The 27,854-nt window shown below is 41.1% G+C and overlaps 1 protein-coding gene across 4 annotated transcripts in view; it reads right to left on the minus strand.

Annotated features, from left to right (window-relative positions):
• Positions 1 to 16,987: 16,987 nt before the first annotated feature.
• LOC128686035 (uncharacterized) overlaps positions 16,988 to 27,854 on the minus strand; it is a 43,268-nt gene continuing 32,401 nt past the window's right edge. For all 4 annotated transcript variants that reach the window (XM_070084416.1, XM_070084435.1, XM_070084430.1 and 1 more), the window contains exons 11-12: positions 26,642 to 26,756; positions 16,988 to 17,591 (exon numbers count right to left, since the gene is read on the minus strand). In XM_070084416.1, the coding sequence (XP_069940517.1) occupies positions 17,384 to 17,591; positions 26,642 to 26,756 (323 nt within the window). In that variant the 3' untranslated portion in view covers positions 16,988 to 17,383. The remainder of the gene's footprint in view (positions 17,592 to 26,641; positions 26,757 to 27,854) is intronic.

The following is a 27,854-nucleotide window of genomic DNA, read 5'->3' on the forward strand; positions in this document are numbered from 1 at the left end:
GATATAGTCAACAGTGGATCAACATCATATTGGAGACTAGACTGCATAACTTTTGTTTTAGTTGCTGTACATACCCAGATGTATATGGGTTATGAAGAAAGTACAGCCTCTCCTCACTTAACCCTTAAACTGTCCAAACGTAGATATACGTTGACGTGCGGCAGGCTCCGAACGGAGATCTACTTTTTTTTACATGCTTTCAAATGGGGAAAATCAAGGTCGGAGCACTATGCACGTGAACGTAGATCTACGTTTGGACAGTTTAAGGGTTAACTACAGAGTTTTGTTCCTAATACCGTGTTGATAAACAAATTTGTCGCTAAACGAGGCATATACTATAATGGTATGTACATATGTAGTAGGTTTATGTCAACCATCTTTGATATTGTTTTGATGTCACCCTTGCACTATTTATAACATTTTTAGTATAGTTTTAAATGTTTATACGGTAGTGTACTGTATATTGTAATAAACAGAATAGAGGAAATCAGCTCTAATATACATTATTTAGGTATGCATAAAGGTCAGAGAGCCCATCGTAAGTCCAAGTCATCAGTAAATGAGTACGTTGCTAAGTGAGGAGAGGCTGTATTTCAGAATTCATGAAAAAATCAAACTATTTCTTCAATGAAATGTTGTAGATATTTCAAATAGCTCTGTAACACTGATACATCTATGAAATTTTCAGCAAAGCTGGCCAATAAATTTCATATTTTATTATAGTACAGGTGTTTATTCACAACATAACATTAAATATTGTCTTGAATGTCTTCCCTAGCCTTCTGTCAACATATCCCCAACTTGAAAGTTCCTTTTCTATTGTTATTTTTTGTTAATAGCTTTTAAATGGCAGAGAATTTTTTTTCTAAGGGTAATGACGCCAAAAATGCAGAATTTCATTTAATACCTACAGAATTGCACTTTAGAGTGGCTAGGGGATGTGTAGATGAAGTGTTTATATTGAAGCAGTATTTAGATAAAGGTAGGGAAGTTTTCATTGGATTTATGGATTTAGAAAAGGCATATAATAGAATGGATAGGGGAGCAATATGGCAGATGTTGCAAGTGTATGGAATAGGTAGTAAGTTATTAAATGCTGTAAAGAGTTTTTATGAGGATAGTGAGGCTCAGGTTAGGGTGTGTAGGAGAGAGGGAGATTACTTCCCAGTAAAAGTAGGTCTTAGACAGGAATGTGTAGGTTAGGTTAGGTTAGGTAAGGTCTGTCAGGAAACAGGACAAATGTTTCCTGACGCGGGTCTTAGTCAGATGATGACCCGCCTTTGGAGCTTTTGGTCATCTGACCGAGGCCTTCCGCTGGCTTACCGGTCCACCCCTTTAAAAATTATGGTCATTTATAACCATTGTTATATGAGGAATGTGTAATATCACCATGGTTGTTTAATATATTTATAGATGGGGTTGTAAAAGTAGTAAATGCTAGGGTGATGGGAAGAAGGGTGGGATTAAATTATGGGGAATCAAGTACAAAATGGGAATTGACACAGTTACTTTTTGCTGATGATACTGTGCTTACGGAAGATTCTAAAGAAAAGTTGCAAAGCTTAGTGGACGAGTTTGGGAGTGTATGTAAAGGTAGAAAGTTGAAAGTGAACATAGAAAAGAGTAAGGTGATGAGGGTATCAAATGATTTAGATAAAGAAAAATTGGATATCACATTGGAGAGAGGGAGTATCAAAGAAGTGAATGTTTTCAGATATTTGGGAGTTGACTTGTCAGTGGATGAGTTTATGAAGGATGAGTTTAACCATAGAACTGATGAAGGAAAAAAGGTGAGTGCGTTGAGGTATCTGTGGAGACAAAAAACGTTATCTATGGAGGCAAAGAAGGGAATGTATGAGAGTATAGTGGTACCAACACTCTTATATGGGTATGAAGCTTGGGTTGTAAATGCTGCAGTGAGGAGGCGGCTGGAGGCAGTGATGTCCTGGCTAAGGGCAATGTGTGGTGTAAATATTATGCAGAGAATTCAGAGTGTGGAAATTAGGAGAAGGCGTGGAGTTAATAAAAGTACGTATTAGTCAGAGGGCTGAAGAGGGGTTCTTGAGGTGGTTTGATCATTTAGAGAGAATGGATCAAAATAGAATGACATAGTGTATAAATCTGTAGGGGAAGGAAGGCAGGGTAGGGGTTGTCCTCGAAAAGGTTGGAGGGAGGGGGTAAAGGAGGTTTTGTGGGCAAGGGGCTTGGACTTCCAGTAAGCATGTGTGAGCGTGTTAGGAGTGAATGGATTATTATTATTATTATAATCAAAAAGAAGCGCTAAGCCACAAGGACTATACAGCGCTGCAGGGCAGGAAGGAAGTGAGGGCATCAGGTGGCAAAAGGGAGATGGATGAGCAACAGGTTACGGATAACAGCGGGGCAGTGGATGGTGAAAGGGTAAAGGGCAGCAAGAGACTGAGCCAGAAAGGGCTGAGGGGAGTGCGAAAAGTATCATCAGAGTTTGTGGAGTAAATCGGTCGTTGTCAAGAAGTCAATGAGAGAGTCAGGATTAAAGGAGGGTCCATCAGCAAGAAGGGAAGGTAAAGAGAGAGTAGTAGAACGAAGACGACGTTGGAGGTAAATTCTGCGTGCTCGTTGATAGAGAGGGCAGTCTAACAGAATGTGGCTAATCGATACTGGAACTTGACACTGCTCACAGAGAGGAACAGGGTGCCTCTCCATGAGATACCCATGAGTAAGACGAGTGTGGCCAATGCGAAGGCGGGAGAGAGTGGTCTCCCAACTTCGGCACTGATGACAAGAAGACGGCCAGTAACCTATGCTCGGTTTAATAGAATGAAGTTTGTTACCGAGCAGAGTTGACCAACGTTGTTGCCAACGGGTGCGAAGGTGGGTAGCTATTGCAGCAAAATAGTCCAGAAATGGAACACCTCGATAGGAAATTGGTAGGTCATATACTGCTGACCGCGCAGCAGTGTCTGCCTGTTCATTGCCCTGTACGTCGACATGACCAGGGACCCAACAAAAAACAATATCTTTATGTTTGGTAGAGATACGGCGTAGCCAAAGTTGGATACGGAGAACTAGGGGATGAGATGTATCAAATTTTCGTATAGCCTGTAGAGCACTAAGGGAGTCTGAGACTACTACAAATGATGACACAGGCATAGATGCAATACGAATAAGTGCTGCAAGAATGGCATACAGTTCAGCAGTAAAAATGCTAGCTGAAGATAGTAAATGCCCTCGTACGACGCTGTCCGGAAACACTGCTGCGAATCCGACGCCGTCTGAAGACTTAGAGCCATCTGTGTACACAGCGGTGGCATGAGAATGGGAGTGGAAGTGATCAAGAAAAAGAGAGCGGGAAGCCACCGTAGGCAGTTGAGCTTTCGAGCAAGGGAGTGAGAAAGAACAGACCCGAACAGCTGGAACTTCCCAGGGGGGCAGGGAAAAGTGAGATGCTACATGAACATATAAAGGTGGTAACTGAAGGGAAGACAAGAGTGAATGTAGGCGAAGAGAAAAGGGACGGAGCAAACAGGGGCGGCGAACGAATAAAGAATGTCTACTAATATCAGTGACCATTCTATAAATGGAAGGATTGTGTAGATCGTGAGAGCGTACATAGTAACGAAGGCAATGGGCATCACGGCGATCAGACAAGGATGGAACATTTGCTTCTGTATAGAGGCTCTCAACAGGGGAAGAGCGAAAAGCACCAAGGCACAAACGTAAGCCTTGGTGATGGATAGAGTTAAGGCTAGAGAGAGTAGCAGGAGAGGCCGCGGAATAAATCTGGTCACCATAATCGAGTTTCGATAAAACGAGGGCTGAATGTAGGCGAAGCAGAGTTCGACGATCAGCTCCCCAGGAAAGATGAGCAAGGGTTTTAAGAAGGTTTAGCCGGCTGTGACAAGTTGCCTTCAGAGAGGTAATGTGAGGTTTCCAGGTTAACCGACGGTCAAAGAGAAGGCCTAGAAACCTGACTGTATCACGTTCGGGGATACGGGAGCCATAGAGATACAAAGGATGATCGGAGATAACAGAGCGTCTAGTGAAAGTAATTTGGTGAGTTTTGGTACTTGAAAATTTAAACCCATGTGTGTTGGCCCAAGTGGAAACAAGGTCGACTGCATGCTGGAGAGAAACTGAAATAAGGTGACAGTCAGCGCCTGCACAAGCAATAGCGAAGTCATCAACATAGAGTGATGACCAAATATTGGGTGGAAGAACAGAGGCCAAATCATTTATAGCAAGGAGAAAAAGTGTTGTGCTTAGAACACATCCCTGAGGGACACCTTCAGCTTGGACGAAGTCCGGGGAAAGAACATTATTGACTCGAACACGGAAATGTCTGTCAGTTAAAAAGTTCTTAAGGAAGGATGGTAGATTGCCTCGGAGGCCTAAGGAATGGGCCTGGGCCAAAATATTATACCTCCAAGTTGTGTCATATGCCTTCTCAAGGTCAAAAAATATGGCAATAACTGAGTGATTATTCGCAAAGGCATTACGAACATACGTATCTAAGCGTAGTAAGGGGTCTATGGTAGAACGACCCTTACGAAAGCCATATTGACTAGCGGAGAGACTGTTGTGAGTCTCTAAATACCACATTAAACGTCGATTTACGAGGCGTTCCATCACTTTGCAAACTGCACTTGTAAGAGCGATGGGGCGATAGTGGGAGGCATCATGTCCTGTAGTACCCGGTTTGCGGAAAGGGAGAACAATGGCAGATTTCCACAGCTGGGGAAGAACTCCTTGTGCCCAAATAAGATTGAAGAGGTGTAAGAGGACTACAAGGGCTGACCGATGTAAATGTTGTAACATACGAATATGAATGTCATCAGGCCCAGCTGCCGATGATCGGCAGGCTGAGAGCGTTGCCTCCAGTTCTTGAAGTGTAAAAGGCACATTATACTGTTCTTCTCCGAGAGAAGAAAAGTCCAAGGGTACTAACTCTCTGGCAGACTTTGAGGAAAGAAACGAGGGGCATAGATGGAGCCCTCGGGAAATACGGACCAGATGTGTGCCAAGTTCAATGGCAACGTCGAGAGGGTTTGCTATATCAACACCAGTGACCCGTAGAACAGGAGCCGGGTCAGGAGAGTATTTACCACTCAATTTCCTCACTTTTTTCCAGACTGCACTCATAGAAGAAGCAGAGGTGATGGTGGAAACATAGTCTCGCCAACAAGTGCGTTTAGCTTCACGGATGACACGGCGAGCGATCGCACGCTTCTGCTTAAAATCAACAAGTCTCTCAGCGGTTCTATTGTACCGGTACCTGCCCCATGCAGCACGTTTCAAACGTACTGCACGAGCACAAGCAGGAGACCACCAAGGCACGCACTTCTGAGAATGCCTGCCTGAGGTTTGGGGTATAGAATGAGAAGCTGCGGTATAAACTGATGTCGAGAAGATGTGTAGGAGCTCATCAATGGAGGATGAAGAAGGAACCTCACTAAAAGCAGTGAGGTGTGAGTAAAGATCCCAATTTGCCCGATCAAATTGCCAGCGAGGGTTACGGGAAGGTGGTGAATAGGAAGGAGAAGTAAGAATGATCGGAAAATGATCGCTGTCATGTAAGTCTGGTAGAACAGACCAGGTGAAGTCTAGTGCAGTGGAGGAAGAGCAGACTGATAGATCGATGCAAGAGAGAGTATGAGTACGAGGATCAAAATGGGTGGGAGTACCCGTATTTAAAACATGGAGGGGGTGAGAGGCAAGAAAAGCCTCCAACTGAATGCCACGTGAGTCACAATGAGACCCCCCCCAGAGGAAATGGTGGGCATTAAAATCACCAAGTAACAGAAGTGGTGGTGGTAAGGATGAAACAAGAAAGGCAAAGTCTGGGATAGAAAATGCTCGAGAAGGAGAGAGATATAAAGAACATATTGTAAACCACTTATTCAAGTGGATACGGGCTGCAGTGTAATGCAGCGAGGTATGGACAAATAGTTGACAGTACGGAATATCATTGCGTAGAAGAAGGGCACTTTCATTAAAGGTCCCATCTGAGAAAGGATCCGAAGAATACAATAAATTATAGCCTGAGATAGGTTGGAAAACAGCCGAGTGTAATTTTGGTTCTTGTAAGCAAGCACCAACAGGGGAAAACCTGGAAAGCAACATCTGAAGCTCACCCCGATTACCCCTGAGGCCGCGGATATTCCACTGTAAATAGGCCATGATTGGCGATGAAGAAAATATCAGGAATCTGTAGGTAAAGGCACCTACGGACTAGAGGGGTTAGAAAAGTCAACGTGTGGTGGCATTGGAAGATGTTCAAGTAGCGAAGGAACGGAGCGTTGCGAAGAATGGGGTTGTGAAGATGGAGGAGAGGGAAGAGAAGGAACAGGAAGTGAATCAGTGTCCATTGAAGGTTTAGTCTCTGCAATATATTCTGAAATGGCTTCAAGTGTTTCTGAATTCAAAGATGTATGGGAAACCATATTGGAGATAGGAGGAGGAGGGTGAGTAAAGATTGGGACAGTAATGGACTGTACCAAAGTAGAGGGGGAGGGAAAAGTGTAAGGGACTGGAGATGAAGTGTGGGGGGGGACAGAAGAGGTAGAAACCTGGGAGGTGACAGAAGAGGGAGAAACTTGGGAGGGGACGGGGGTGGAAGGCATAGTACGAGGAGGAGGGTGAATCTCCACACTTGTAATAGAGCCAGAGAGAGGGGAAGAACTAGGTACAGAGACTGGAAAGGTAACGTGTGGAGGTGGAAGAAGGGAAGGAAGGGGCAAAGAAGATTTGAGCAATGCGGATTTTTTGGACTTCTGAGTAGAGGGGCGATTGGTATTAGGTGTCGTACGAGGTCTTGTCGATACTGGGGCTTGTGAGGAAGGACGCGAAGATGTGAGAACAGACTGAGTTGTAGTCGGGACGTCAGAGCCAAGGACAGCAAAAGGATTAGATGCCGTAGTGGCTATGGGAGGGGTAACAACAGAGGAGGCTGCAGAAGATGGGACCCCAGAAGTGGGGGGACGTTTGGAAACACGAGAATAAGAAACACGGGGTAGTCTCCCTTGGAGGCGGAGATGAGTAACTGCCATAGCATAAGGGAGACCTTCTGCCTCTTTGAGGCAACGGATTTCACGTTCATTTAAGTAGACCTGGCAACGGCGGGAGTACGAAGGGTGAGCTTCATTACAATTAAGGCAAGATGGATGTTGACTGCAAGATGTATTAGAATGGTTGTCGGCACCACAGACTGGGCATTCGGCCATAGATCTGCAATATTTCGCTGGGTGACCAAAACGCCAGCAATTTCTACATTGTTGCGGTGTAGGTATCACCTTTCGAACTTGTAACCGATGTCCCGCGACATATACAGAGGACGGGAGTTCTCGGCTGTCAAAAGTTAAACGAGCCACATTGCAAGGGTAACGTCTCCGCCCCCGGGCAGGAAGGACATAAGTGTCTACTTTGAGGATTGGGAGATCCTGGAGTTCCAGCTGTTCAAAAATGTCATTGCCACATGACTGGAAATTCTGTTGGACTATGGTATGGGGCAGAATGACAGTACCACTACAAGAATTGAGAGAAAGATGTTTTTCAATAGTGATAGGAGTAGTATCGATATTCGAAAGGAGAGAAAGATCATGAGCTTGGGTAGCATTCTGGACAGTGACGATGCGTGTACCGCTCTTGAGAGCGTGAAATGAAATATCTCTGCCAACATGACGCAGGAGCGCTTTGGCAATACTATGGTCAGAAAGGTAGGCAGAAGAAGAAGTTGGTCTTAAAGTAAAGAATTTAGTCCATTGTGTGGTCCGAAACTGAGCGTGGAGAGGGAGTGCTTGACGTGTCGGTCGTTTCCGAGTAGAATGGGAAGGTAACGACGGAGCATCATCAGGAGATTGACGTTGGCGTTTAGGAGTAGGACCGGAGTTGGTCCGGCAGGAAATGGGTGGGCGATTCGAAAATTGCCGTACCGTAGAGGGAGAAGCCGGAAGCATAGTCAAAGGAGAGCGGAGTTCAGACAAATCGAAGGAGTCAGTCGAAGCCCCGGTACCTGAAGCGGGTGAGGAAACAGCACCAGCAAGAGGTACAGGGGCATCAGGAGTGTCCGAAGAGTGGTCTAAACACAAGGCAGGGTCAGAATGGGGTGCGGTATCAAGAAGGGGCCCGGGGGTAGTGGTTTCATGGACTAGGGCTGCCATGGTTAGGTTACTCCTTTGCTTTTTGTTTTTAAGAAAAAAAAAGAAAGAAGAAAAGAAAATAAAAATAAAAAAAAGAATAAAAAAAGGGGGGAGCGGGGAGGAATAGTTCCCAGGAGGAATGAAAGGGCCGGAAATCCCCCTCCGCGCCCAAGAGGACTCGACACCGCTAGTAGCGCAGATGCAGCATGGAACCCGTGCCATACCCTACCCTTCATGCCAGTAAACCAGCAATCTGGGATAGCAACCTCACATCTGCCGAGCTACCTCGGTGGACAAAAGAGAGGGCGGCCGGATATCCGCCACAAAGCATACCTCCTTCAGCCACCACCCCCGGAATCCGAAAGGTGGCTTCCAGAGATACACCCGTCGCCCAAAAGACACCCAAAGCTACTCCGGGATACCGGAGAGGGATCGGGACATCCCTAGGCAATCCAGATTCCACGGCAAACTACGCCACCGCCAAGAAACCTCAACGGAATGGGATGGACCCCGGTGTCCTTTCCCCTACCTAGGAACTAGTGCGCCTGTGGGAGAAATCACGAAGGCCAAGAAGAGGAAGGGCAAAAGGGAGGGGTGAGGAGGAGGAGGAGGAATGGAAAAAGGGGAGGATGGGGAGGATGGGATAGGGGAGGGGAGAATGGGGGGTAATTAGGTTCGGTCTGAGGAAGAAGACCGACAGGGCTAATTCCTCAGACCAAGAGCCTCTTCACCACGCCAAGGAGCCCCCCTTGAAGAGGAGGAGTGAATGGAGACGAATGGTATTTGGGACCTGACGAGCTGTTGGAGTGTGAGCAGGGTAATATTTAGTGAAGGAATTCAGGGAAACCGATTATTTTTATATAGCTGGACTTGAGTACTGGAAATCGGAAGTACAATGCCTGCACTTTAAAGGAGGGGTTTGGGATATTGGGAGTTTGGAGGGATATGTTGTATATCTTTATAAGTATATGCTTCTAAACTGTTGTGTTCTGGGCACCTCTGCAAAAACAGTGATTATGTATGAGTGAAGTGAAAGTGTTGAATGATGATGAAAGTATTTTCTTTTTGGGTCACCCTGCCTTGGTGGGAGATGGCCAACTTGTTAAAAAAGAAAAAAAAATGTAGACAGCCTGTACTGTTTGCATAGTCAGCCTGTACTGTCTGCATAGACAGCCTATGTTGTGTGCCAGCTGAGTTCATATTTCGCACCATGCTCGTGCTGCCACCTGTAGGCCTCTCAGTGGGCATGCCACTTCAACCCACATCACCCTGCCTCTCTCTCACTCTGGCAGCCAAGTGCTCTTAGTCAACAAGCCTACTACTCTCTCCCTCGCTGGCATGGCCCCTTGGGGCCATGGGCACAAATACACTGCCTGTGTACCCAGATTTCACAAATAAAGTAAGAAGCCTCCGAAGCCTTATCGTTGAACCCCGCCTGCAACAACATGACAATAACATTTTAGAAAACTTTGGTGACAGCGGTGCCTCACAGCAAGTGTGTTTGCCCAGAGGAGGGAAGGAAGAGGAATGAAGTCGTCTTCACTTCTTCGTCCCATACAAGAAGCATCCATCTCTCAGCGAGTTATCTGGATGTTGTGTCTGCAAGTCTTAGCATCCAGAGAAAGGTACAAGCAGAATCACTTGTATGTTGCTGCTGCTTTTGTTCTTCAGCTCAGTACGGCTATTTCAGCAAGTCAGAGGTGAGTTTATGGTGATTTTGGAGTCCAGTGTAAGTGTTTCTCCCCGTGTTTGTGGGTGGGAGAGGAGGAAGTGGCCGATCCTTGCCTCACCCATGCTCACCCTACTGTACACCACCATACACCACTCACTGCTACTCATTACCTCTCTGCTGTGTTTTCTGTGAATTTTTGTGTGAATTCTTGGCCAGAGCTGTTTATCCGAGTGCCTGAGGTCACTCAAAGCCACGTGGATCACAAAACCACATGGATCTACAAGCCGCGTGGTTTAAGCCAGATTGCAAGACATGCTGTGATCTGCTGCCTGACTTCACGACATCACCCACGATGCTGCCCGACTTCATGATGTCTGCCTGATGTCACCTCGCGATGTCGCCCCATGACATCCCTCATGACGTCACCTCGCTGTCTGCTGACGTCGCTTCATGATGTCACCCCATGACATCATCTCATGACGTCATGCCTGACATCACATGAGCAATATGTTGTGTTGTCGAGAAGATTGAGAGAAGTTATACGTCATGTATTAATTCATCTCTGTCAGTGTTGTCACATATTTGTGTATGGCTTAGTATCGATTTTTGCACAGAAAAGTGTCATTTGCAGTGCAAGCAATGTTGTACTGCATGTGCAGTGTGTGTGCAGTTTTCCATGTGTCCTGTGTGGTCTTGAGCCCAGCTGTGTGTGTAGACCACAGTTCTGTGCTCAGACCAGTGTAGCACCTCGCGTTGTCACCCAGTGTGACCCGCGCGCGGCGTTAGTTACAAGCACCTGAGCCCCTTGTTCGGAAAGCTTTTTATGTTCGCCACTCGTGATGCCCTGCAGAATCATACCTGGTACGATTCCCATCGAGATTTGTTTCAATTTACTACCTGACCGTCAGAGCAGTTATATGTAGCAAACCAGTCTGGGGACGCTTAGACTAACCTCTGCTATAACTCCAACTGCCGAGAGAATGACACTCATCAAGCTGCAGTTAGACCCTGTCAGCAGGCGCTGTGTCAGCCTCGTGTCACAGCTTCAGTGAGCAGCCTGCACAATGATGATATCACTTTGACTGCTAGCCCACTCACGGGCATATGGTGTATGCTGTTACGGCTTCCAGATGTTTTGCCGAGTCGTCTCTGCCACGACTCACTCCGCACTTGCCTGCATTGACAGCCCCAGCGACAGTACCAGTCAAGAAATGTCCTCCTGAGTCGCTTGCCAGTAGAAGTCCTGCCCAGTTGCCGAGTACTGACGATGCCTCACTCGAGGGCACCAGCAGGTTGTGCCCCAGCATGAGGGAACCCTGCAACAACTACTACGATGACTGCTTCACTGCTCCAGAGGAGACCGTACCCTGTTACATCACAGCTCAGCTGCAGCGATGTCTCCTGTGTTGCAGTATCTGTCCAGATGCAGGAAGGTGTGCAGTGATGCCCATCGACGGTCACTGCTTTAGACCCCACCTGTTTTTTTTTCTTCCCTCCCTGTAGGAAGCTTTTTTTTCCTTGTCTGTGTGTATATATGCTTTTATTTTGTGTTCTGTGCCCTGTTCCTGCGAGAGAGAGAGACCAAGTTTTTTTTTTCCGCCAGTCATGGTCGAGGACGACCATGGTGGTTCGTGGCCGAGCAAATGTAGACAGCTTGTACTGTCTGCATAGACAGCCTATGCTGTCTGCCAGCTGAGTTCATATTACGTACCATGCTCGTGCTGCCACTTGTAGGCCTCTCAGTGGACATTTTAGAAAACACATACAGTGGACCCCCGGTTAACGATTTTAATCCGTGCAAGAGGGGTAATTGTTATGCGAAATAATCGTTATGTGAATGAATTTTCCCCATAAGAAATAATGGAAATAAAATTAATCCGTGCAAGACACCCAAAAGTATGAAAAAAAAAATTTTACCACATGAAATATACATTTTCCCACACACAAAGAGAAGGATACATGCACAATAGTAGAGTAGTACATGCACAGTATATATTGTGCATGTACTAGTCTACTAAATGAAGAATAAATGACACTTACCTTTATTGAAGATGCAGCAATGACTGATGAGACACTGTGTCCTGGGAGTGCCTTTTCCTCCTGAGTACTGTAGGTCCTGTTTGGCATTTTCTTCCAGAACAGGCCTTATCACACTGTGTATGCCACTACGATTCTTAAATCTCTCAAACCAACCTTTGCTGGCTTTAAATTCACCAATATGAGCACTAGTTCCAGGCATTTTTCCCTGTTCACCTGGGTGTTAGTCGACTTGTGTGGGTTGCATCCTGGGAGACAAGATTAAGGACCCCAATGGAAATAAGTTAGACAGTCTTCGATGACACTGACTTTTTTGGGTTATCCTGGGTGGCAAATCCTCTGGGGTTAATTGTTTCTTGGTATTCTCAATAAGCCACACCAACAACGGTGCTACAGCAGCAGCAGCAGCTGACAGTGCAGCAGCAGCAGCAGCTGACAGTGCAGCAGCAGCAGCAGCTGTACCACCAATAGTAGCGATACTTATCAATGATCTTTTTCTTCATCTCTATTGTAATTCTCACCCTTATTGCTGTAGGGTTGGCACTAGAAGCTTTCTTGGGGCCCATGGTCACTTATTTTCCAGAAAAAGCACCGAAAACACTGTAATAATACGAAATATTCCGATTGTATGCTTGGATGTTACCGCGGAGGCTGGCTGGTAAACAATGCCACCGGCGGAACATGTGAGCATGGCTCAGGCCGCGTCTCGGACGAAAATCGGTAAGCGGGTTTTTAAGCGGTATGTGAGGCAAAATTTTTGCGATTAAAGTAAGCGGTATGCGAAATAATCGCTATGTGATGCCATCGTTATGCGGGGGTCCACTGTATTGACAAAAGACTTTTTTTTTTTGCGAGGCTTATGTAATTATTCAATTTAGTTGGTAATGATATGAAGTTTTTCAGCAGATTTTAAGTTAATACAGTACAGTGGACCCCCGCATAACGATCACCTCCCAATGCGACCAATTATGTAAGTGTATTTATGTAAGTGCGTTTGTACGTGTATGTTTGGGGGTCTGAAATGGACTAATCTACTTCTCAATATTCCTTATGGGAACAAATTCGGTCAGTACTGGCACCTGAACATACTTCTGGAATGAAAAAATATCGTTAACCGGGGGTCCACTGTATACTGATGTACATTTTGGTTGAGTTTTCCCTTGCTTAAATGTGTAAAATTGGTAAATGCAGAAAAGATTTTGAAATTCCAAGAATATCAATCATTCTGTTCAGGTAAATCAAAGCAAGAATTGCAGAACTTTCAGTATAAATCTCTCTCTCATAAAATGTTAATTGAGCTGCAAAGCTTATGCAAGTTTTAATTCATGAACTTAGAGAAGTACAACTGCTGCTTCTTTCTTTCAATGCACCAGCTGTATCCCACTGAGGCAAGGTTGGTCCAAAAAGAAAAAAAGTTTCTCTTTTTAAATTTAATAATATATATAGGAGAAAGGGTTACTAGCCCCTTGTTCCCGGCATTTTAGTCGTCTCTTACGCATGGATTGGCTTATGGAGAAGGAATTCTGTTCCCCTTCCCCACGGAGATGAACGGAAATAAACAAGAACAAGGACTAAGAAGAAAATAGAAGAAAACCCAGAGGGGTATGTATATATATGCTTGTACATGCATGTGTAGTGTGACCTAAGTGTAAGTAGAAGTAGCAAGACGTACCTGAAATCTTGCATGTTTATGAGACAGAAAAAAAGACACCAGCCCTCCTACTATCATGTAAAACAATTACAGGCTTTCATTTTACACTCACCTGGCAGGACAGCAGTACCTCCCTAGGCAGTTGCAGAAGTACAGCTGTCAAAAAAAAAAAAAAAAAAAGGCCTTATCATAAGGGTTTAGGGCTTTGTTATGATTATAATAATAAAAACATTTTTCAATTACTCATATATAAAATAACATTTAACACACACAAAAACAGTTTATTATGCCTTTAGAGATTTGTGCAGACGTCCTGAAGTTGTCAACCCCTCTTGACTGATAAAATACCAATTCCAGGAAATTGTATTAAATTAAGTACAGGCGGGGCCCCCTTTCATACAGCTTCTAAGGTTCATGACCCGCAAACAATAAGCAAGAATTGTCATTGGATTGAAAAGAGTATTTTTTCTTTATAGAATGCATCTACAACACCTGATAGTGTAAACACATTATCATATATTAGTGCTTAATACAGCTAAAAAACATAAAATAGTAAAATTAATATGTACGCAGTACATACAATACTTACCTTAAACTATGATGTCATTCATCCTTCCCTTTTGCAACTGTTGCACGAAAATGGTGATAATGGCAGAAAAGCAGTAAAAGCATCAAATATAATGAACAATGGCTCAAATGAGAGCCAATGAAAATGTGAAACGCCAAAAAGTGGGAGCTGTATACGCAGGGCCTCCTGTACGTACGTCTTTCCAGTGTTTACACCAGATACTTGGAATCTTTGAGAGAGAGTGTTGATTTGAAGAGGCTTAGTTAAATAATATTTCTGGTCAAGGTTAATATTCTTTAATGTTCCATCATAGAAGCTGTATAGTCCTTGTGGCTTAGCGCTTCTTTTTGATTATAATAATAATCCATCATAGAAATAGTGGTAGGATTTAGATGTACTTATAGTATGTTATAGATTGGCCCATTCTAAGACCTTATTACTCTTAGTGAATTTTGCCATATCCATCATACCATTCTTTCATGAATTGTTGAAAGCAAGTCCAAACAGTCATTATTTCAACCTACTTGAGGATGACAACGAGTTCCCCCATTGGTGGGAGACAATTTCATGAAATTAATGTGTCCAGTTTGGGCTTTGGAACTTTTCCAGATGTGAGCTTCTAATGGGACCTTGGAATGCTAAAGGGTTAATCTGAAACTTATTTTGGTATGTTTAACTTTCCTTGATATTAACTTAAAAGATTAAATTAACAGAAAAAAAAAAGTCTCCTAACAAATGAAGTGTACACTTATTTCTTGTACAGTCAATGGTATGTGGAATGACCGAGTCTGCTGTACAATTGGGCATCTCAGTCATTTAACAACTGAAGATTGTAGTACTGTTTGTAATATCAACCAACTCCCAGTGCAAATAATGGTGGTGACATCACCTAATTAAAAAATATGCATGAAAATTACGGCTGTCAAGTGATGCCTTTAGTATTATCAAATAATGATGTCTGCATTCTAAAGGGTTAAGTAAGAAAACAAACAAAGTTAATTCATGTACAGTAAATCCTTGATATAAAAGACTTAAAATTATAGCCCAAATCCACTAGTTAAATTGTACTTTTAACACTACATTTTCAATGTTTATTGTCGTATATCTGTCGTATATTAGGTATACAGCAGAGTACTGTAGTGCATTTTTTTTTTTTAATATTTTTTAACATTCTAATAAAACAGACACCCCCTACTAGTTTGTTAGATCAAGGGTTCACTGTACTGTATTACTGAGATGAAATTACAGTAATATTTTTTACTTTTTGTACAATAACTGCTTGTATTGAGATTTTCTATTATAGTAGCTGTATAATCCTCCAGGTTTAGCGCTTCCCCCTTGATTATAATAATAATCTATTATAGTAGATGTTAAATTAGGAACACTGATGTTCAAGTAGCACATGGTGTTATTTTCATTATCATAATAGTAAATACTGATCTTGAATAAGCAAAAAACTACAGTATTAACAAATTTATATACCATTTCCAGCTTTTTTTTTCACATAGTATTTTTTTTTAGCATTAAAGATATGTTAACATATCTTAGGTATCACACATTTCCTTCTCTGCTGTCACAGTCTTGTCGAGACGGTCTCTGCTCCCATGTCGGAGGCTAGGGTTTAATCCTCCTGCATTGCATGCATTAATACAGTTTTACAACTATCATCATGTAAAATCCTGGCTTAATGTGTTGGCAAATCTCTTGTCATGGACCAAACAACTTTCCATTGATTGGGGAAAGGGGAAGGTGAGAAAAGAATCTTAAGAGCCATCTGAAAAATACTTTTTCTCTAAGAATTAAATCATTGGGTTAGATTTTCCTAAATTAAACAGGAAAATGTTTTTCCTATCACGTGCAAGTGTATTCTTCAGTTATAAGTACTGCACTACTCAGTGGTATGGTAGTACAGCTGAATGATGCATATGGGTTAGCACTTTCCACAAATATGAAAACTATTAAATGAGAAGTCTAGCTTTCAATGGTTTTTGATTCTTTTTAGTTGTTACAGAATCAAACTTTATAATAAAGTGACAGTGAAGGAAAGATTTCTTGTCAAAAGTGTACAGGAATACTACTGTTTTAGTATATAGGTTAAAAATGAATTTACTACATATGAATTGGTTACCTGTATAAAGTACAGTATGCATGAAGAGAATCCTAAAAAAGAAATACAGTAAACCTTCCATATAAGACTGCTTAGCACTTCTTTCTGATTATAATAATTCCATATAAGACTAAATGAGGGAAGCAGATAACTGATAATGGCAATTGTGATGGATAGAGAAGAGATTGTTTTGCTGAGATTGTAACAATAATGGGAAATTTTGTAACTAATGGACTTGTCCACTGTTTGCAAATCAACTGACTCGGTGGATTTTATTCTGTATTTCCAAAGTCCATTTTATGGAGGATTTACAAACAAATGATTTACTGTTTACAAAGAAATCTGTCTCTCCTATTTCTGGCTCAAGTGGTGCGATCTTGCATACATGGACTTCAGCATTTTTTAATTCATTATAAGTGTTTGTATCCACTTAGAACATAGGGAGAAAATTAATGATGCTCAGGTATTCATGAAATTCAGCTTTTAATTCATTTTGAGAATATGCTACTTCATCTGCACAACCTTGAGACACTACAGTTTTCAGGTTTTGGATGCAGTGCTGAATGACCCATCTGGGTTTACGTTTTTTGTGTCTATTATAATAATTTAGGTTTTGGAGATTCATTCAACTTGTCTGTTTTGCTAAAGCAAAAAAATTTTGTGTGATCAAACAGGCAGAGGGTGGCATTGGTATTTGCCATTCAATTTTATTTTTTAGATGTTTCCACTTGAGTTTGAAATTAGTTTTTTCAAGTCATAAATGTAAACAAATACGTACATTTATTACGAGTGACTTTTGCCTTATAGTCCTAAAGTAAGCTAGGAAGAAAAATACTTTATATATTATAAAAATGCCTTCTTTATTGCTTTATAATTTCTTCAAAAAAATTTAATGTGGAAAGTATAAAGCTACCACAAATAAAGTACTGTATAAAACAGCATCTTGACTTTAAATAAGAAGCTCAAAATATATCACACAGGTGACTTGACTTTAATATTATATTACATATGTGGGTGGTACAGTTTAAACTATACTAACCACAATAAATATATTATAATTACAAGTTCTAGTGGTTTTAATCATAACTTGCTTTTAAGTTTGCTTTGGATAACTTATGTTTTATTTTGATGCTGTCCAACAGTAATTTTAGAAGAACAGTAAGAATCACATACTGAATTCACCACATATGTAAATACTTAAAATTTCTATAAATGTGATATGCTAAACAAGTTATTTAAAAGCAATACCTGCATTTGCAAGTTCCCTTTTTACATACAAAGCTTTCTCGTCTGGTTGATATCGATAAATGACTGACTGGAGCAAGCAGACAACAGTGAAGCCTTCAAGCTCCAGCAACTTCTGCTTAAGACGAGCTGGCCCAACCAGAATATCACCAGGTTTATATACGTAAGAAGAACCAATATCTAAAATAGCAACCCTGGAATAAAAAAGAAAAAAAAGATTTATGCTAATGAATTTTAATATACTGTAGCAGAATTTTAATATACATGTATATACTAACCCCTCTAGGTTTTCTTCTATTTTCTTCCTGGTTCTTGTTCTTGTTTATTTCTGCTTATCTTCATGGGAAAGAGGAACAGAATTCTTCCCCCGCAAACTATGCGTGTTGCAGGAGGCAACTAGATGCCAGGAGCAATGGGCTAGTAACCCCTTCTCCTGTATAAATTACTAAAAAGAAGAACTTTATAAAATTGGGACGTTTGAATGTGTGTGGATGTAGTGCAGATGATAAGAAGTGATTGCAAAGGTTATGAATGAAAGTTGGATGTCCTAGCCCTAAGCAAAACAAAGCTGAAAGGGGATAGGGGAGTTTCAGTGGGGAGAAATAGATGGGATTAGGTCAGGAGTATCTGAGAGAGTTAGAGCTAAGGAATGGGTAGAAATAATGTTAAAGGATCAGTTATGGAGAGAAAAGAGGGAATATAAGTGTATAAATTCGAGGATTATGTGGATTAAAATAAGGGTCAGATGTGAAAAGTGGGTAATAAGTGTGTATGCACCTGGAGAAGAGAGGAGTGTGGAGGAGAGAGAGAGAGATTTTGAGAGATGTTAAACAAGTGTGTAGGAACTTTTGAGCCAAGTGAAAGAGTAATTGTGGTAAGGGACCTAAATCCTAAAGAAGAAGCATTTAGAGAGGGTGTCGTAGGTAAGTTTGGGGTGCCAGGTGTAAGTGATACTGGGGAGCATTTGACTGAACTTTGTATAGAAAGGGGTTTGGTTTTAGGTAACACATATTTTAAGAAAAAGAAGATAAATAAGTATACAAGATATGATGTAGGGAAAATGACAGTAGTTTGTTGGACTACATATTGGTAGATAAAAGATTGATGGGTGGACTTCAGGATGGACATATTTATTGAGGAGCCACAGATATATCAAATCACTTTTTAGTTGTAGCTACAGTGAGAGTAAAAGGTAGATGGGATACAAAGAAAATGGAAGCAGCAAGTAAGAAAGAAGTGAAGATTTAAAAACTAGAGGAGGAGGCAGTCCGGGTATGATATAAACAACTGTAAGAGGACAGATGGGCTAGTGAGAATACAGGCAATGGGGTAGAAGATGTATGGGGTAATTTAAAGAATATAGTGTTAAGAGTGTTGAGCAGAAGTTTGTGGTTACAGGAAAGTGGGTGCAGGAGGGAAGAAGAGTGAATGGTGGAATGATGATGTAAAGAGAGTAGCAAGAGAGGAAAAGTTAGCATATGAGAGGTTTTTTTCAAAGTAGAAGTGATGCAAGGAGGGAGGAGTAGTATATGGAGAGAAAAAGAGAGGTTAAAAGAGTGGTGAAGCAATGTAAAAAGAGCAAATGAGAGAGTGGGTGAGATGTTATCAACAAATTTTGTTGAAAATAAGAAAAAGTTTTGGAGTGAGATTAATAAGTCGAGAAAGCCTAGGGAAAGAATGGATTTTTTTTTTTAACAAGTCGGCCATCTCCCACCGAGGCAGGGTGACCCAAAAAGAAAGAAAATCCCCAAAAAGAAAATATTTCATCATCATTCAACTCTTTCACCTCACTCACACATAATCACTGTTTTTGCAGAGGTGCTCAGAACACAACAGCTTAGAAGCATATACGTATGAAGATACACAACATATCCCTCCAAACCGTCAATATCTCGAACCCCTCCTTTAGAGTGCAGGCATTGTACTTCCCATTTCCAGGACTCAAGTCCGGCTATATAAAAATAACCAGTTTCCCTGAATCCCTTCACTAAATATTACCCTGCTCACACTCCAACAGATCGTCAGGTCCCAAATACCATTCGTCTCTATTCACTCCTATCGAACACGCTCACGCACGCCTGCTGGAAGTCCAAGCCCCTTGCCAACAAAACCTCCCTTACCCCTTCCTTCCAACCTTTTTGAGGATGACCCCTACCCTGCCTTCCTTTCCCTACAGATTTAAATGCTCTCCATGTCATTCTACTTTGATCCATTCTCTCTAAATGACCAAACCACCTCAACAACCCCTCTTCAGCCCTCTGACTAATACTTTTATTAACCCTTTGACTGTCGCAACCCCCAATCCTGAGGTGTCTCCTGGTGTCGCAAAATTTAAAAAAAAAAAAAATTATTTTTTCTTAAGAAATGATAGAGAATCTTTTCCCGATTGTAAAGACACCAAAAAAACGAAATTTGATGGAAAACTGACAGAATTATGCTCTCGCAAAGTTAGCGACCTCGGCGATATTTACAAATCGGCAATTTCACCCACTTTGAGCCCTATTTTCGGCTAATTCCATTATTCCAGTCAACCAAACTCACAGCTATTTCTTCAGAACTCCATTTTTTCCATCAATTGAGTACAAGAAACTACCCATTTACCGATTTCAACAACCCAATAACATGGTCAGAAATTTGCAATTTGGCCAATTTCACGAAAATTTAAAAATATGACAATTTCAAAATAAGGACCAGAATGAACAATGCAGACATTCCTGGCTCTAAAATAAAATTTTCTTTGTTCATCAGTCATGTCTCCAGGCCCCTGTGATATTACTCTTGCTTTTTATTTTGAAATTTTATTCAAACAAAAAATAGAAGATTTACTGTTATGCAGACTACTGCAATACTGTAATAATTGTAAAAATTACATCAACCCATTCATGACTGCATATTAGAATGACTATTTGGACATTTATTGAACAATGACATCATTTGTTAACTTTTGAACATCAGCAAAAATCAAACATTTCCCGTACTTTGTTCTCCATTTCCAGGTTCTTTTTATAGTAAAATTAATCAAAATCACCTCTATTCTTATAATATAGTTTCCATTCTATCAAATGAGACCAAGAAAACGAGAATACAACCACAAATACTATATGAAAATAGACCACAAAGTCGGCATTTTAATTAAAAAAAACGGTCGGAGTTTTTTTTTCTCATTATGCACTGCGTGCTCCAGGATTTTTTTTATATGGTGCACACTGACCACACAGACCCATTCTCTCACATGTGGGCCTACCAGCTTTCTCCTGCCTGATTTGAAGCCGCTAGAATTTATGAGTATATATACGTCAAACACGGTACCTCGTAAACGTATATATACGGCCACGACAGTCAAAGGGTTAACTCCACACCTTCTCCTAATTTCCACACTCCGAATTTTCTGCATAATATTTACACCACACATTGCCCTTAGACAGGACATCTCCACTGCCTCCAACCGCCTACTCGCTGCTGCATTCACAACCCAAGCTTCACACCCATATAAGAGTGTTGGTACTACTATACTTTCATACATTCCCTTCTTTGCCTCCATAAATAATTTTTTTTTGTCTCCACATATACCTCAATGCGCCAATCACCTTTTTTTCCTCATAAATTCTATGATTAACCTCATCCTTCATAAATCTATCAGCCGACATGTCAACTCCCAAGTATCTGAAAACATTCACTTCTTCCATACTCCTCCTCCCAAATTTGATATACAATTTTTCTTTATCTAAATAATTTGATACCCTCATCACCTTACTCTTTTCTATGTTCACTTTCAGCTTTCTACCTTTACACACACTCCCAAACTCATCCACTAACCTTTGCAATTTTTCTTTAGACTCTCCCATAAGCACAGTATCATCAGCAAAAAGCAAGTGTGTCAATTCCCATTTTGTATTTGATTCCCCATAATTTAATCCCACCCCTCTCCCAAACACCCTAGCGTTTACTTCTTTTACAACCCCATCTATAAATATATTAAACAACCATGGTTACATTACACATCCCTGTCTAAGACCTACTTTTACTGGGAAGTAGTCTCCCTCTCTTCTACACACCCTAACCTGAGCCTCACTATGCTCATAAAAACTCTTTACAGCATTTAGTAACTTACCACCTATTCCATGTACTTGCAACATCTGCCACATTGCTCCTCTATCCACTCTATCATATGCCTTTTCTAAATCCATAAATGCAATAAAAACTTCCCTACCTTTATCTAAATATTTTATTATTTTATTATCACACTGGCCAATTCCCACCAAGGCAGGGTGGCCCGAAAAAGAAAAACTTTCACCATCATTCACTCCATCACTGTCTTGCCAGAAGGGTGCTTTACACTACAGTTTTTAAACTGCAACATTAACACCCCTCCTTCAGAGTGCAGGCACTGTACTTCCCATCTCCAGGACTCAAGTCCGGCCTGCCGGTTTCCCTGAACCCCTTCATAAATGTTACTTTGCTCACACTCCAACAGCACGTCAAGTATTAAAAACCATTTGTCTCCATTCACTCCTATCAAACACGCTCACTCATGTCTGCTGGAAGTCCAAGCCCCTCGCACACAATACCTCCTTTACCCCCTCCCTCCAACCTTTCCTAGGCCGAGCCCTACCCCGTCTTCCTTCCACTACAGACTGATACACTCTTGAAGTCACTCTGTTTCGCTCCATTCTCTCTACATGTCCGAACCACCTCAACAGCCCTTCCTCAGCCCTCTGGACAACAGTGTTGGTAATCCCGCACCTCCTGCTAACTTCCAAACTACGAATTCTCTGCATTATATTCACACCACACATTGCCTTCAGACATGACATCTCCACTGCCTCCAGCCTTCTCCTTGCTGCAACATTCATCACCCATGCTTCACACCCATATAAGAGCGTTGGTAAAACTATACTCTCATACATTCCCCTCTTTGCCTCCAAGGACAAAGTTCTTTGTCTCCACAGACTCTTAAGTGCACCACTCACCCTTTTCCCTTCATCAATTCTATGATTCACCTCATCTTTCATAGACCCATCCGCTGACACGTCAACTCCCAAATATCTGAATACATTCACCTCCTCCATACTCTCTCCCTCCAATCTGATATCCAATCTTTCATCACCTAATCTTTTTATCCTCATAACCTTACTCTTTCCTGTATTCACTTTTAATTTTCTTCTTTTGCACACTCTACCAAATTCATTCACCAATCTCTGCAACTTCTCTTCAGAATCTCCCAAGAGCACAGTGTCATCAGCAAAGAGCAACTGTGGCAACTCCCACTTTATGTTTGATTCTTTATCTTTTAACTCCACGCCTCTTGCCAAGACCCTCGCATTTACTTCTCTTACAACCCCATCTATAAATATATTAAACAACCACGGTGACATCACACATCCTTGTCTAAGGCCTACTTTTACTGGGAAAAAATTTCCCTCTTTCCTACATACTCTAACTTGAGCCTCACTATCCTCGTAAAAACTCTTCACTGCTTTCAGTAACCTACCTCCTACACCATACACCTGCAACATCTGCCACATTGCCCCCCTATCCACCCTGTCATACGCCTTTTCCAAATCCATAAATGCCACAAAGACCTCTTTAGCCTTATCTAAATACTGTTCACTTATATGTTTCACTGTAAACACCTGGTCCACACACCCCGTACCTTTCCTAAAGCCTCCTTGTTCATCTGCTATCCTATTCTCCGTCTTACTCTTAATTCTTTCAATAATAACTCTACCATACACTTTACCAGGTATACTCAACAGACTTATCCCCCTATAATTTTTGCACTCTCTTTTGTCCCCTTTTCCTTTATACAAAGGAACTATGCATGCTCTCTGCCAATCCCTAGGTACCTTACCCTCTTCCATGGATTTATTAAATAATTGCACCAACCACTCCAAAACTATATCCCCACCTACTTTTAACATTTCTATCTTTATCCCATCAATTCCGGCTCCCTTACCCCCTTTCATTTTACCTACTGCCTCACGAACTTCCCCCACACTCACAACTGGCTGTTCCTCACTCCTACAAGATGTTATTCCTCCTTGCCCTATACACGAAATCACAGCTTCCCTATCTTCATCAACATTTAACAATTCCTCAAAATATTCCCTCCATCTTCCCAATACCTCTAACTCTCCATTTAATAACTCTCCTCTAAATAATGTTCACATATATGCTTCAATGTAAACACTTGATTTACACATCCCCTACCTACTCTAAACCCTTCTTGCTCATCCACAATCCTACATTCTCTCTTACCTTTAATTCTTTCAATTATAACCCTACCATACACTTTTCCTGGTATACTCAGTAAACTTATTCCTCTATAATTTTTACAATCTCTTTTGTCCCCCTTTCCTTTATATAATGGGACTATACATGCTCTCCGCCAATCTCTAGGTACCTTCCCCTCTTTCATACATTTATTAAACAAAAATATCAACCACTCCAACACTATATCCCCCCCTGCTTTTAACATTTCTGTCATGATCCCGTCAGTTCCAGCTGCTTTACCCCTTCATTCTACATAATGCCTCACGCACCTCCCCCACACTCACATCCTGTTCTTCTTCACTCCTAAAAGATGATATACCTCCCTGTCCAGTGCATGAATGGATTTGTTAGTTAAAAATAGGAGAGGAGTTACTAAATGGAGAATTAAGACTTGATGTGCTGTTGGAGTGTAAGCAAGGTAACATTTATGAAGGGATTCAGGGAAACCAGCAGGCCAGACTTAGAGTCCTGGAGATGGGAAGTACAGTGTCTGCACTCTGAAGGAGGGGTGTTAATGTTGCAGTTTTATAACTGTAGTGTAGGCAGGCCTCTAGCAAGACAATGATGGCCACCCTGCCTTGGTGGGAAACGGCCGATGTGTTAAAAAAAAATTAAAAAAACAGAGCTATCTTTGAAGCAAGGTCTATATTTACATCACAGCAGAGTTATAGAACACTGTCCATGGAAATAGTGTAGAAACAATTTTTCGCTATGGTACATGTAAACTTAAGCAACTAAAAGAAGACTTCTGATTATTAACCAAGGGTAATTAATCTAAGAAATCAAAGCTATGTGGCATACAGGCCTCAGGTTTGGGATCAAACAATAAGCAAAAATCACCAGCAGGTGAAAAAAAAAAAATTAATTTTTCATTACTGAATGCACCTGAAATGCCTGATAACATGTTTGCACTATCATATATTAAGTTCTCAATACAGCTAGGTATAAAAAAAAAAACAGAAAAAAGTAAAGTAAATACACAGTATACACAAAGCAGTGGGACCCCCATATCCATGGGTCCTGTATCAGCAGTTTGCTGTGGCCCTAAAATAACCCTTAACTTTGCTTAATAATAGCCGCAAAGTGCAAAAATAGTGATGGTGGAAGTTCTTCAATACCTAAGAAAAGCCATGAAGTGCTTCCCATCAGTGAAAAGGTGATAATTCTCCAATTATTGTGAATAATTTATCAATTAAACTTTATCATAGGTATGTATGTATGTATATTAAAAATGACTTGTGTATAGGGTTCGCTACTATCCACGGTTTCAGTATCTGTGGCAGGTCCTCGGAATATATCACCTGTGGATATGGGGGCCCTACTGTACTTACCTTAACCTCTTGAGTGTCCAGATCCCTGAACTGGAAAGTGTCCACAATGTCCAAGATTTAAAAAAAAAAAAAAAAAAAAAAAAATCCAGTGAAATAACAGAATTTTTTCCGAGGTAATAAAACAAAAAGTGCAAAATTTGATGGAAAATTGATGAAATTACAATTCAGTGAATTTTGCTGCCAGCGATATTTATGCATTGGCGACTCTGCCCACTTTGAGTCCTATTTTAGACAAATTACATTGTTCCAGTCAACCAAATTCTTAGCTAATTTGCTAGTACATCTTCCATTTTATTAATTCAGCACAAGAAACCACCCAATCAACTATTTCAACTACCCAATAAAGTGATCAGAAATTGATAATTTGGCCAATTTTACCCAAATTTCAAGATATGCCAATTTCAAAATAAGAGTCCAGAATAAACAATGCAGGCATTCCTGGCACTAAAATAACATTTCCCCTGTCTATCAGTTATGTTTCCAGGCTTTACACATGAATTCCATTTTGATTTTTTATTCACACAAAACAATAGAAGTTTTACTGTTATGCATTATTGTAATAATTATACAAATAACACCAGCACATTCATGAATGAATGTTAGACTGACCAATTGGACGTGTATGGGACAACTGACATGATTTGTTTACTCTGGAATATTGACAAAATTTTAATATTTCTGCAAATTTGAGCTCAATTTCAAGCTATTTTCTGTAATATATCTTCCATTCTATCAAATGAGACCAAGAAACTGTGAATACAACCATAAAAACCATATAAAAATATACTGCAAAGTTGGTGTTTTAACCCTTAAATGGTCCAAACGTATATATACGTTTTTTCAACATCTGAAAGTATGTAAAAAAATGTAGATCTTTTTTTTTTGTTTTACATGTGAAAACGTGTAAAAAAACTTTTATCTACATTTTTTTTGTTATATTTGAAAATATGTAAAAAAAAGTAGATCTACTTTTGTAGCACTACGAATTTGAACGTCGATCTGTTTGGACCGTTTAAGGGTTAAACCAAAAACACAGTCGCAGTTTTTTCTCATTATGCACTGTGTGCTGCAGGATTTTTTTTATATGGTGCACACTTACTGCATAGACCCATTTTCTCACATCTAGGATCAAATTTACCACTCACAGTTTATCTGAGTAAGCTGAGCTTATGGTGCTGTACTACAGGACCAACACTGGCTTCAAAGCTGTGATACAACATATGATGCCTTTCATCCTTCTCTTGCGCAACTGTTGTACAAAAACGACAATGGCAGAAAAGCAGTAAAAGCACTGAACATAATGAACAATGGCTCAATTGAATGTCAACGAAAACATGAAACACCGAAAAGTGGGCATTGTATATGTAGGTTCTCCTGTATTTACATTGTTCTACAGTCCTCTTTCCCAGGATGCAATCCATAACAGTCAGTCAGTGTTCAGGTATCTGGTTTACTACTAAGCAAGCAGGGGCAGCAAGCATAAAGAGGCTAGCCCATCCATCTGAACGCACCTCGACCCATCCAGGATCCTTTGGCTGTTAGCTCAACCCGCCACCACTAAGCTACAAAGTCACCATTCACTATACTTTCTCTTAAAACAATAAGCATTTTAATTATAAATAGTATAGCACTGTACCTACCTTGTGCAGTTGTCAGGGATTTCTAAGGAACTTGCACTAACATTTGTCTGTGATTCAGTTTCTGGTGGAGTCAACTGTACAGGATAACCTTTTTCATCTAAAACCAAAACATGATCTGAGGAATAAATGAAACATTATATTGCTACAGTTACAATTACAGGAAAGGAGATGAACTTTGATGTGAAAAACTTTTGATAGTGAATGAGTAATCTAGTATAGAAAAATACATACTGTACATGCATGAGAATATCGAGTCTTTAATATCAGTCTAAAACTTTTAAGGCTCAACAGAAAAAGTTGACATTGTTTTTTTTTTTTTTTTTTAACAAGTTGGCCATCTCCCACCAAGGCAGGGTGACCCAAAAAGAAAGAAAATCCCCAAAAAGAAAATACTTTCATCATCATTCAACACTTTCACCTCACTCATACATAATCACTGTTTTTGCAGAGGTGCCCAGAACACAACAGTTTAGAGGCACATACGTATAAAGATACACAACATATCCCTCCAAACTGTCAATATCCTAAACCCCTCCCTTAAAGTGCAGGCACTGTACTTCCCATTTCCAGTACTCAAGTTCGGCTATCTAAAAATAACCGATTTCCCTGAATCCCTTCACTAAATATTACCCTGCTCACACTCCAACAGCTCGTCAGGTCCCAAATACCATTCGACTCCATTCACTCCTATCTAACATGTTCACGCATGCTTGGTGGAAATCCAAGCCCCTCGCCCACAAAACCTCCTTTACCCCCTCCCTCCAACCTTTTCGAGGACAACCCCTACCCCGCCTTTCTTCCCCTACAGATTTATACGCTCTCCATGTCATTCTACTTTGATCCATTCTCTCTAAATGACCAAAGCACCTCAACAACCCCTCTTTGGCCCTCTGACTAATACTTTTATTAAATCCACACCTTCTCCTAATTTCCACACTCCGAATTCTCTGCATAATATTTACACCACACATTGCCCTTAGACAGGACATCTCCACTGCCTCCAACTGCCTCCTTGCTGCAGCATTTACAACCCAAGCTTCACACCCATATAAGAGTGTTGGTACCACTATACTTTCATACATCCCTTATTTACCTCCATAGATAATGTTTTTTGTCTCCACATATACCTCAATGCACCACTCACCTTTTTTCCTTCATCAACTCTATGGTTAACCTCATCCTTCATACATCCATCTGCTGACACGTTAACTCC

The sequence above is a fragment of the Cherax quadricarinatus genome, chromosome 1 (assembly GCF_038502225.1).
Source record: "Cherax quadricarinatus isolate ZL_2023a chromosome 1, ASM3850222v1, whole genome shotgun sequence".
NCBI lineage: Eukaryota > Metazoa > Arthropoda > Malacostraca > Decapoda > Parastacidae > Cherax > Cherax quadricarinatus.